This window comes from Mobula hypostoma, chromosome 24 (genome assembly GCF_963921235.1).
Source record: "Mobula hypostoma chromosome 24, sMobHyp1.1, whole genome shotgun sequence".
In the NCBI taxonomy this organism is placed as follows: Eukaryota; Metazoa; Chordata; class Chondrichthyes; order Myliobatiformes; family Myliobatidae; genus Mobula; species Mobula hypostoma.
Genome location: NC_086120.1, coordinates 47,369,292 through 47,382,538, shown reverse-complemented (window position 1 = coordinate 47,382,538; position 13,247 = coordinate 47,369,292). Strand labels below are relative to the sequence as shown.

Sequence of the window (13,247 nt, the reverse complement as noted above, 5' to 3'; positions counted from 1 at the left end):
GGCATGGTTCAGCACTTCTGGGTAACTATATTTGTGTAGCTTATGTATGGTATCTTAGTACGATGCTGAGATATATCCTAGAATGCCATGATGTAACCTGGGGTCATCGGGTGTTATGGGTCTTTCAACATCAGACATACTCACCCATGTAACCCAGCCAGGGTTGATCAGGCCCTGGCTTATGTCCCAGCAGCATTTGTCCATCAGTCACACCCATTAATCCATCTGGAGGCTTGCTCAGCTGCCTCTGTGACAATCATGGTGGCTCTTTTCTTTGTAGCTCCTATAATGCCAAGGAGAGAGTAGGTTCTGCACAGCGAGCAGCCAGCAAGGCCTCTGCAATCCACCTCTGTAGCCTCACATCATGCCTCCACCCCTGTCTCTAGCGCTACTGTATCAGCTCCTGCTATTTGGCTTTCTTACCTTCAAACACCTCAATTGCTCCTGAAATAATGACAGGGTCTCCAGTAATGTGTACGTAACCACTTCAGTTATGTCTTCAGCACCTTGCTAGTATTTTGCAATTTCATATTTTAATTCTCAGTCATTGAGAAATACACATTCATTTTATAATTTTGCACATTCTAGAGTTGTGGTATACTTTTGGACATTATTGATGTTTGTTGTGAAATTTCATTATACTTATTTGCCAGTATGTAGCATTTTATGTGAAGGTGTGAGCCGATAATCATAGAGATAACTACTGATATACATATTCAAATTGTGCAGCCATGTATCCTGATGAACAACATTCAGCAGCTACGAGTGCAATTGGAGAAGATGTTTGAAGCCATGGGAGGAAAAGATGTGAGATTCTGATGTTTTTCATTTGTTTTTACTTCAGAACCTAAGTAATTAATAATTTAATTTTATTATTTCAAACCTTAAATTTTCTTGAGCTTGTTATAGAATCAGGGTCCTAAATAGTAGTAACTGAAGGAATGTCACTAATTATTTTTTATTTGAAAAATTAAACTGTGTAAATGTACTCTTAGGATTTTTGAACATGATATTTGTACTTGAAAGAATTTGTTTTCTATACAGCATAATATAGTGAAACACAAATCATTCTGGTATCAATCTCTTGATACTATTTCAGCCAATTATGAAGAATTTCAATCCCTTTCTTTAATTGTATTAAGCAGTTAGTGTTTAAATTTTCATTCAGTTGTTATGTACCTTTAGAATGTATGGAAATGAGTAGAGAAAATATAACTGTGGTATATACAGTAAAACCTGTCTTTATTTGCAGCTGAATGCAGAAGCAAGTGACATTCTAAAAGAGCTGCAGATAAAACTCAATAATGTGCTGGATGATCTCAGCAGAGTATTTGCATTAAGGTAAGGATTTCAATATCTTCTAATATACAAGGCACATTTGCAAATAATTATTGTCAGGTGTATAAGTATTGTTTTAGACAAGCAGTAATTTGAAAGTCATATCAGTCTACTAATGTGCTCTTGGTTCATCTTATAGCCTTCTGTTATGACATAACAAAGCCCAACTTAAAATGCTGGAATAACTGCAATATTGGTTGACGGCGTAAAATGCATATGTATTGTCTTCGAAGCTCAAAGTATATTTATTATCAAAATACATACATGTCACCACATACTATCCTGAGATTCATTTTCTTGCAGACACTCACAGTAGAAATTCCACATCTTTTTCATGGTAGGTAGTAGGTAATGAACTGATTAATGCCAGCCAGTAGTCTGAAAAGAGCCACTGTTGATCAGACACTTCTGTTTATGTAAGTTTCAGATTTGAGTAGACTTCCACCAACTAAGGTAGATACTGATTGACACTTGCTGGTGTGCAAATCATTCTGAAAATGGCAATGGAAGGAAAATTGCAATCCATTTATTTATGACTTACTTGTTTTACACTCATTTAATTATTCCTTGATCTTAATGTGCTCTTTGTTCTTTAATTTTTAAAATAGGATTTTTTTCCAAATCACTTCACGTTCATGTTCAGTTTATTGTCATTCAACTGTATACATGTATACCACGCAATGAAACAGTGTTCTCCGGGACTAGGGTGCTCAACACAGTACTTCTCCGCAACTCTCACACATAACATATAAAGTAATGTTACCACAAATAAATTAGCTAATAAAAGGCATTTACGATTCAAGTTAAAAAGTAAACAGTATAATGCATCTGGTGCTTCAAATGTGATGAGCCCAAGGTGGTAGCAGCCCAGTAGTCTTACATCTGAGGGGAAGAAGCTGTTACCCATCCGGACAATTCTTGCCTAATCTATGGTACCTCCTGCCTGATGGTAGGGGGTCAAAGAGCTTGTTGGATAGATGAGAGGGATCATTAGCAATGCTGAGTGCCCTGTGTACTCCTGATAAATATCTAAAAGGTGGAAGAGAGACCCCGATGATCCTCTCAGCATTTCTAACCATTTCAATGTCCCTCTGGGTATCAGATTTTGAACCTTTCTTGGCTTTGACCAAAAAAGAAGCTGTACTCCTAACTTTACCTTTTGGTAAATTTCAGAGATTCTAGCAACAAGGTGTTTGGCCTACTCTCTATTCAGGTCATAATACACAGAATAGGTCACCTTTCAGGTTTGGTAAGTTCACTCAGTTGGGTCTTTGCATCTGGTTCAGGTAAGTGCAGCTGGGGACGAATAGCCCTGTCTGTTCAGTAAATCATTCTGATCATTTATAAATTATCATTTTTTCATACTTTCATTTCAACAATTACAAAAGCAATATTATTACAATAAGTTGCTTGGTATGATAGTTTAGACCTTTCTCTTTCTTAAAGAATACTTTATTTTTATTGTCATACCTAATATTTTGTTGTATGTTCAGTTTTCAGCCTCATATTGAGGAATGTGTGAAGCAGATGGGAGATATTCTCAGCCAAGTGAAAGGAACTGGGAATGTCCCCGCCAGCACTTGCAACAGCGTAGCCCAGGATGCTGACAACGTTCTCCAGCCACTCATGGACCTACTAGATAGCAAGTAAGTCAACGTTATCTCCATTTTACCTAATGTGTCATAAAAACTGAACCCTGAGCCCTTCTCTCCTGCTTCATAGTGATAGCTAATATGCAAAAGGAGCCTTTGATTTCTTGATGTAAATGGACGCAAAAACCTAGGGAGGTATTAAAATAGAGAGCCAAATTAACATTGGGTGCCATGATAGTACCATGGTTAGCACAATGCTATTACAGCTTGGGTGTTCTGGAACTTGGAGTTCAATTCTGGCATCATCTATAAGCAAGTTTGCATGTACCTTTCTTGTGTGTGTGTGGGTTTTTATCAGGAGCTCCAAGTTTCCTCCCACAATCCAAAGACGTACTGAGTAGGATAATTGATCATTATAACTTGTCCTGTAATTAAGTTAGGGTTAGTCAGGTTTGTCAGGGGTTACAGGGGCAGCATGGCTCAAAGGACTGGATGGGCATACTCCGTGCTGTATTGACAAATAAATAAATTGTCTTTCACATAGTTGAAAGTCAAAATTATTTCTTTAAAAGATCTGGTGGCAGAAAGGCTTAAGAGAAAGGAGCAGAATTAGGCTATTCGGCCTATTGAGTCTGCTCCTTTATGTCTCATTTATTATCTCTCTAAACCCCACTCCCCTGTCTTCTTCCCATAACTTTTGATGCCCTTACTAATCAAGAACTTATCAATGATTTGGTCTCCACAGCCATCTGTGGCAATGAGTTCCTCAGATTCACCACTCTGTGGCCACAGAAATTCCTCCTCATCTCTGTTCTAAAGGATGGTGCTTTCCAGAAACCAAAGGATCACTTAAAATATAATGGAACCAAGGGGTTTCCTTCATATTCTTAAAAATTGAAGAACTAAATGGTGGAGTCTATTTTGATTCTGTCTTTCTGAAATTTTGGAAATGTATTCACCAGAAGACTAATGCGTAATATGCAAAAGGAAAGTTTTTTAATTATATTTGAAAATAAATACTGTCTTGAGAATGTGCTGTAATAGATGTAGGCCGTGGCTCGGTCCTAGTACAGTAACCTTCCATTTTGGAAATTCTGTAGAATTCAGAAGAAAAGATTAGCTTTATTTGTCACATTGAAATATGCAGTGAAATATGTTGTTAGTGTTAATGATCAACACAGTTCGAATGTGCTCAGGCAGCCTGCTTCTGGCGCCAACATACATGCCCACTACTTACAAACCCGTACTCATCCATACGTCTTTGGAATGCAGGAAGAAAACCCACATGGTCACAGGAAGAACATACTAAGTGCTTACAGACAGCGGCAGGAATTAAACCCCAATTGCTGGTGGCATAATGCATAATGAGCAACTGCTAAAAATGCTGACTGTAAGAGATGTTAAATGAAAGTTGCATCTGCCCCTTGGGTGACTATTATTTGCATAGATCATGGACCCATCCAATGTTCATCCCTCAGCCTAAATCAAAGTCAGATTGTCCTGTCATTTCACATTGCTGTAATACACTTGAGTTGGCCACTCAATTCCACAAGCCTCTTCAACTGCATAATAAGATTATAACTGATCTGACAGCTTTCCTACATTATAACTGCAACTACATTTAAGAAAAAAAGACTTATAAAGAGTTTTTCTAAAGTTGTGAAAGACAATGCATAAAAGCAATTCTTAATTTTTTTATGGCAGTGAAGGAAACCAACAGCTGTACTAAGCTTTAAGATTTGTATTTAGGTGTCAGATGTGCTATTCTATAGATTTAAAGGCTTTCTGATCCTATCACCAGGACTACCTACATCTGACTTTCCAGAATATTGCACACATTTTCCTCTGCTCAGCTTACTGGTCATGAAATTTTGTTATCTGTAGATTCAACTATTCTAAGTCAGGGTGAACTCCTCTTATTCACTCTTCATTATCCCCAACTCACCTAAAACTCTACATCCCAGAGAGTATTCACTCATTCTGTGACTTAGAGTCATAGAATAGGATAGCACAAAAATAGGACCTTTGGCCCATCTAGTCCACATCAAACTGTTATTCTACCTAGCCCCGTCAACTCGCACCGGAACATAGCCCTCTATACCCCTCCCATTGATGTTTCTATCCATATTTCTCTTAAAAGTTGAAATCAAACCTGCATCCTCCACTTCCATACTGGCAGCTCGTTCCGCACTCTCACCATGCTCTGAATAAAGTTCCCGCTCATGTTCTCCTAAACATGAGGGCTTCTAGGCTGCCAGTGTCTCAATTTTAAAACTCTCATTTTTGTGTTCAAATATTTTCATTATCTCACCTTGTCTCTTTACCTTTCCAACAATTGTCTGGACTCTCGACACATCTTCAGGTCTAGCTCTGACCAATTGTAATTTGCTTTAATTGCACCTTTGTTTCTTCACCTTCACCTCCTTGGGCCTTATGGTATTCAAATACCCTTCCTAAAGTTCTGCACCTCTTTCATCTAACATAAGACACTCATAAGATATCTCGCACCAGATTGTAGTGACCTATTCTTGGCACCTCTTTTTCTGGTTTTGTTTTTTTTTCCTGCTTCAATGTACAGTGCCTCGTAAAAGTATTCAGCGCCCACAACTATTTTCACATTTTACTGTCTCATTTTCTAAATTTAAAATATATTGAAGTAGGATTTTTTGAGCTTGTCTACAAAAGATTTTGCATTGTGTCAATTCAAAAGAAAAATTCCAAATCTTGTCAACAATTTACTAAATTAAAAACCAGAATTGTGAGGCTGAAAAACTATTCACCCCTTTTGTAATTACGACGCTAACTTTCCTCAGGTACAATACTGTATACTACCTTACCAACTCACCCAATTTGTTGATGTAGAAAATTGGAGGATCACCTGAATAAATACTGGTAGAGTTTCAACAGACCTAAACAAAGTGAAGACAAAAGAGCATTCAAGGGAAGTCAGGGAAATGATACTACTGAAGAACAAATCTGGGGAAAGATACAAGACTATCTCAAAGGCATTGAACATACCTTGGAGCTCAGTGTAGTGCATCATGAAAAAGTGGAAAAAGTATATGAAACCACAGCCACGCTGCCTGGGTCAGGCTGCCTCTCTTGTCAACTTCGAGCAAAAATACAACCAGTATCAAAAAGATCACAGGAACATTTTAAGCAGCAGCCTTTTGACAGCCAGTGCACTTCAGTGTGAAGCAATGAGACCACTATCAAGGTTATTTTTTCTTGGCAAATATCTCAAATATGCAACACTTTTCAAATGCTTCTTTCATCTGCTGGAACTGAGTAATACCATAAGTAGCCTTTTCAGGATGATTTTTACAGAAGTGATCCTGCAATTTTGATAGTTTCATGGCTTCATTAGGCAGTACAGTATTACAAATAAGACACATGAGGCGTCGGTGATCTGATGGGAATGAAATAAAACTGTACTCCAGGTTTGTAACATTGTATTGACACACTTTCTGTAGTTTCTGTTTCTTAGCAGGATTAGAATTCAAGGCTTCGCTGCCTTCCAACTCAGAGATCGTGCTGTATGTATTTATCCATCATTAATGGAGCTAAATAAAAAGTTAACACGAACTGGGAATGCCTGTCGGATGTTAATGATGACAGTGAATTGACACGGTCGGTCAGGTCTCTTGCCTCAAGTTATGTGCTGCTTACCACCCACCCCACACAAGAATCTTGAACACCCCCTAATGCCTCCTTAGGACACGTAACCACCCCCATTGGGAATGACTGTTCTAAGGCCTTGCACAAAAAGGATATTTACGGAAGACTGGCAGGGAAGAAGTAATGGCTTAAAAGAAAACTTGTCCTTGCCCAGAAAGACTTTGCAAAGTGTCACTTAGAAGATACTGTAAAGATGTGGAAGAAGGGCTTGTGGTCGGATGAGACTAAAGTAGAACTTTTTGGCCTCAAGTGGTATGTGTGGCATAAATTTTAATACTGCACATCAGCCAGATAACACCATCCCTACTGGAAAGTATGGTGGTGGTAGTATCATGCTATGGGGATATTTTTCAGCAGCAAGGACTGGAAATTTGGTCAAGATTGTTGGGAAGATTAATGCTGCTAAATTCAGAAAGATCCTGAATGAAAACCTGCTAGCCTTTGCCAGAAACCTTAAACTGGGGAGGAAGTTTGTCTTTCAGCAGGACAATGACCCAAAGTACACTGCCAGAGCAACCATAGAGAGGCTTCAAATGAAGAAAATTGATGTCTATGAGTGGCCCAGTCAGAGTCCTGATCGTAACCCAGTTGAACATCTCTGGCAAGACCTTGAGATTGCCGTCCACCACCACTCCCTAACTGAAGTGGCACAGCTTGAGCAATTTTGCAAGGAGGAATGGGCAAATCTTTCTCCATCACATTGTGCAAAGCTGATAGAGTTATCCAAAAAGATCATTGGTTGTAATAGCTAAGTCAGCTATTACTAATAGACTTATTACTAAGTACTGAGCAAAGAAGGTTGAATAATTTTGAACTGCTGAGAGTTTAGGTTTGAATTTTTTTTCATGCTTTATAATTTTCCCCACCTTCTAGCTATTCACCTTTCCTGCCCCCCACCTTTTTATTCTGGCGTCTTCCTGCTTCCTTTCAGTCCTGAAGAAGGGTCTTGGCCCAAAACATCAACTGTTTATTCATTTCCATAGATGCTCCAGCTGACTTGCTGAGTTCCTTCAGCATTTTTTGTGTGTGTTACTCTGGATTTCCAGCATCTGCAGACTATTTATAGTTTTCCCTTTTTGGGGGCTCTACTGTGAACAAAGGAGCATGTGATTCATAAATAAAAATTCTTAGTTAAATTGATCAAAATCTCTGGTTGTCATACTAATTTATATGAAGAAAGGGTTGGAGGCTGAATGTTTTCACAAGGCACTATACATATTCAAGTTCAAATTTATTGTCATTCACCATACACATGTATATAGCTACACAAAACATTCCTCTTGGGTCTTGGTACAAAACACAGCACATGTAATTACAATTCAGCACATACAGTCACAAAATAATATCTGCACAAGTCCCTGAGTGTCATGGCCTGAAGATAGATAGGTTGACATAAAGTGCCAGGTGCATTTTTATGTAGACAGTATAATGTTACTGATACTATTGTCGTAAAACAAGCAGTCGTATAAATATGTAAAACAGCAGCAATGAAAGATGATAAGTGTCCAGTGCAGGATGAGAGTATGTCTGTGAGTAAGGGGGTGGCTGGTGGTTGGGCAGCTGGGCATTCAAACAGGGTGTACATGTGTGCTGGGTGGGAGCAGAGTATTAAGAAAGCAAACAAAGCTAATCTTTAAAAATAATTGTACTTGGGGGTTTTTTACTGAGTTGAAGATACAGTGTGGAAGGAAATTATTATTTTGAGTATTGGTTTAGACATTTGCTTCCTCTTCTAGTTTGACCCTGTTTGCAAAGATCTGTGAAAAAACGGTGCTGAAGCGTGTTCTGAAAGAATTGTGGAAGATTGTCATGAACACGATGGAGAAAACTATTGTCCTGCCACCTTTAACTGATCAAACGGTAAGTAGCAATTTTATCATTGGTGACTTAGTGTGATATATTGTTACAAAGCGATGCAGCATAGCTCAGTGGTAGGATTGCTCTAGAGTGTCTGTACAAGTATTCATTTTGCACATGCTGTCCTTAATCTTGTTCATTACAAGTCCTGATGAAAGTGCAGCAGCAGAGAAAACTACCACATGACTGGGTTGCCACCTTGTTACTTCCTAGCATTTGTCTGAATTAGGTCTTTGGTGAATGTAAAATTAAGAGGAATGATTCTATTCTGAGCCTTGTAAGCATTATTCTTAGTTGCCAATGTTATAACTGTCATGGAACTAAAACAAAGATGGACTGTTCTATAACAATAGGCCCAAGTTCAGGAAAAAGAACAAATAGATATCCTGCTAATTTTAAAAGCTAAAAAGAACTGTGATTTTAAACATTGATATTAATTGCTTGCAAAATAGTTAACCATGCAGGATCATTAGCATTTTTCCATCATTAAACAATCATTGTTATTAGGAGAGCACTGTACACAGGTGAAATATATATTCTCTATTTACTAATTTTTTTTAAATAGTATTAAGATCCATCTGAAAGAATGTTTTTAAAAAGTAGTTCAAATATTTAAAAAGTGATTCTGTTGGCAGTATTTTATTGATTTTTGATAATAATGCTGTGGCATTTTACCAAAAGGCCACAGAATCTAATTCCTACTTTTAAAACCAACTTACTGAAAAAGTTGCATTGAACTAGAAAAATAATAGCAATATACTGGTCTGATTATCATTTTCTTTAATTGTTCTGCTCTCTGGTAATGGCAGATGATTGTAAGTACAGCACTATGTGTCTGTCTGTCTGTCTGCTGTACGTTTAATAGAATCAGCCAGTAATGTTGTGTGTGGCTGCGCTTGTTAGTGTATGCTGCCACAAGCTGATGCACATGGCTGACCCTGGTTAATAATAATGACCTTTGCTGGGTTCCCATACCTGAAATCTCCCCCTGTTTTGTCATTTGAATGTTTGCTCTTTTGGATTTAAATAAAAACCTGTCAAAAGTGTGTTGTATGTTTACAGCTCAATTCTGGATGTGCACATCAAGGAAATGTCTATTTTGGTAAAAGCTAACTGCTTGTATTTGTTGAGATGTTATTATGTGTATCAGTTGCTACCACTATTTAATTAATAGCTGCAGTATATATGTATGTTTTGAAATGCTGGCTGATTATTTTTCTGCAAGAGATACCTTTTTTTAAAATGCATCTGCAAATATGTTTTGTTTATTTTTGTTTTGTAGTAAGGGCTGCCAACACTGATATATGCTGCAATCTTAACCAAAGTTCTTTTCTTAAAAATATCACAACTTAGCTCTTAATTGATTTGAGAACCAATGGAGTGTAATGTTGCAAAAAGCATATGAAGGATTTTGTTGATGAACGGCAGTACTTACAACTGATTCACACAATACAGAATAAATTTCAAATCTTTAAGAAGTTATTTTCAGTATGCGCTATGGATAGTGGATTCATATTTAGTGAGATATATCAAAAAGAAAATATATTTTGGAGTACAACACCCAAGTACTGTCATGTGGGTAAAATCATTTACTGTGGAAATTTTAAGCATGCTTTGATAACTTTGTTTTTGAACTTTTTAAAGTTGTACAGACCTATTAAGTGGGGAAAAATTCCTTTAAATAAGATGGCTTTTCTCCTGTAATTTCTGCCACAGAAATTACAGGAAACAATTTAAATTTCTGATAATCATCATGGGCACATATTCAAGCGGTATTCACATTAACCAACCAAAGTTAGTTTGCTGATGTGGCAAAGGTAACCGTGAAGCTCTTAGTGTTGCAAAAACCTGAGTATGTCAAGGATCTTCTCAAGTCTGAATCTTCCACATCTTCACATTTAGTTCATCAGCCATAATGAAGATAGAACAAAAAAAAACAAACTTAAAATATTATAATATTTAACCCAAATGTGTGAACTTTACTAACAGAGGTAACATATCTTTGCAAGGAAACCTGCAAGTAAACATGTCCTTGTATACACAGTAGTTTTGATGCTTAGTCATGATGCTAAAGGAAGTTATTATTGTGCGTTGAAAGTTGTGATCTAGCATGCATAGGTACTCTTTGGTGGCATTGATTTGATCTTCAGTGAATATGAGTGAGATTCAATCTCAGATTTATCTGAGTTTCAACCTCTCTCAGACTCCTATAGAATTTTTATCACCACCATTTCTGATCCAGACTCCAATATAAATTGAGCAAAATATATCATTTCATCCTGAAGAAAGAGCTAGCTCCCATTCAACAGTGTAGAAATGCAGTTAAAATAACCAAGTGTGAAAGTTCACTGGCAATAGGCAAGAACAAAACAAGAGATTTATCATCTTCAGCATATTATATCCAAGAACAGTTAACTCCTGGACTTGTTACAAAATCCGGTAACTTTAATTAGCATGATTTATAGATTAAATTAAATGATGTAACAAAATTCCCCCTGAGCATAATCTTCTTTGTAACTGTTGTGTATGTGGCCTGTTTACACAACTATATTAATAACAATGCTGGAGACGGGAACTAAGTTTCATGGTTCTTTACTGATAGAGTCCAAATTTTAACATACACATACAGTTGAAGTCAGAAGTTTACATACATCTTAGCCAAATACATTTAAACTCAGTTTTTTACAAGTCCTGACATTTAATCCTAGAAAACATTCCCTGTCTTAGGTCAGTTAGGATCACTACTTTATTTTAAGAATGTGAAATGTCAGAATAATAGTAGAGAGAATGATTTATTTCAGCTTTTATTTCTTTCATCACTTTCCCAGGGGGTCAGAAGTTTTCATACACTTTGTTAGTATTTGGTAGCATTGCCTTTAAATTGTTTAACTGGCATCAAACGTTTTGGATAGCCTTCCACAAACTTCTCACAATAAGTTTTGGAATTTTGTTCCATTCCGCCAGACAGGACTGGTGTAATTGAGTCAGGTTTATAGGCATCCTTGCTCGCATACGTTTTGGACATGCATTTTCCTCAATCTCAATCTTTGCCTTCGTGCCATGAAGTGTTCCTATTCCTTTCATGAAAACTTCCTCAGAGTCAGCAAGTATTTGTGACAGTCTCTCAGATGTAGCCTTGCTGTCCTCCTTTGCTGACACATCTATTGCCTTGATGGTGTGCCAATCCAACTGGATTTTCCTGAACCATTCACGTCCCAGCAATGGTGGTCCTCCACTTTTCAGTACATAGAGGTTCATCTGCTGTGTTTTGTCTCTGTAGGTCACTGTCACTTTAATTTTACCTTTGGGACGCACTCTCTGTCCTGTGTAAGTCTTTAGCAGTAGTTTAGTTTATTTCAGAGGTATGTGAGAAAACATACCATGTCATTTGTGGCTGTGTACAGAGATCACTGTTAAAGCTGAGCCTGTGTCCACCTGTGGAGTGATCCATATTACCCTTCGATTATCTGTCTCTTTCACGCTGTGAAGTTGCAGACAAGACAATTCACTTTTGTCTGAGTCGTTTTCATCAGAACTGCTTTCTTCCATTTTGTGTACATTGTTGTATTTTCCTTTCTGGGGTTTCTTGTTTCTCTGTATTTTGTCCTTTTTCTGCTGTTTACTAGCTTTGCATACTCTGCCAATGTGGCCCTGTTTGCCACAGTTTCTGCATTCTTTAACTTTAAACCAACAGTCATCTGGGTCATGTGACATGTTCCCACAACAGTAACATCTCTTTCCTTCATTTCTGTTTAGTGACATTTTATTCGTAGCATATTCCAGAGATTTTTGTTGTATCTCTGAAGCACCCCATGCTGCTGTTACCAATGTTATTGCAATGTTCAGTGCCTTCTTGAATGTAAGGTCTTTTTCACCCAGGAGCTTCTTCTGTGTGGTTTCAGAGTGCATGCCACACACTAACCTGTCCCTCAATGTGTCTGATAGACCAGCTCCAAATTGACAATGTTCTGATAATTTGCACAATTCTGCACAATATTCAGAAATGCTTTCATTCTTGCTCTGATTCCGTTTGTGAAATTTAAATCTTTCAGCAATGACCAGTGGTTTGGGGTGTAAATGCTGTTGGAGAGTGTCTACTATTTGCTTGAACGTTTTGCAGGCTGGCTTTTCAGAGGTTAACAAGCTCCATAGCAGCCCGTATGTTTTTGCTCCTATAACACTGAGTAAGACACTGGCTTTCTTTGCATCATTAACATCGTTAGCATCACAATATAACTCCACTCTTTCAATGTAAGTTACCCAGTTTTCAATCCTACTATCAAATGCACCCCCACCAATGACGCCTTCTCCTGTCTTCAACCCTTCTCCTCTTCATGGACACCCTACTCTGGTCTTCTGCCTGCTCTGGATCTCTTTATTGCTAACTGCCGACGGGACATCAACCGTCTCGACTTCACCACACCTTGTTCCAATTCCAACCTCACAACTTCCGAACCCTCTGCTCTCCACTCCCTCCGCACTAATCCTAACCTTACTATTAAACCCGCCGATAAGGGGAGTGCTGTTGTACTCTGGTGTACTGACCTCTATCTTGCGAGGCACAGCGACAACTTGCGGATACCTCCTCTTATTTACCCCTCGATCATGACCCCACTAAGGAGCACCAGGCCATTGTCTCCTACACTATCACCAAGTTTATCAGCTCTGGGGATCTCCCATCCACTGCCACCAACCGCATAATTCCCACACCTCACACTTCCCGTTTCTCCCTCCTACCCAAGATCCACAACGTGCCTGCCCTGGCAGACCTATTGTCTCAGC

At 38.1% G+C, this 13,247-nt stretch overlaps 1 protein-coding gene across 4 annotated transcripts in view; it reads left to right on the top strand.

Annotated features, from left to right (window-relative positions):
* LOC134337269 (protein unc-13 homolog A) overlaps positions 1-13,247 on the top strand; it is a 298,564-nt gene that overhangs the window by 249,971 nt on the left and 35,346 nt on the right. For all 4 annotated transcript variants that reach the window (XM_063032135.1, XM_063032134.1, XM_063032133.1 and 1 more), the window contains 4 exons: positions 730-807; positions 1,253-1,341; positions 2,832-2,984; positions 8,345-8,468. In XM_063032135.1, the coding sequence (XP_062888205.1) occupies positions 730-807; positions 1,253-1,341; positions 2,832-2,984; positions 8,345-8,468 (444 nt within the window). The remainder of the gene's footprint in view (positions 1-729; positions 808-1,252; positions 1,342-2,831; positions 2,985-8,344; positions 8,469-13,247) is intronic.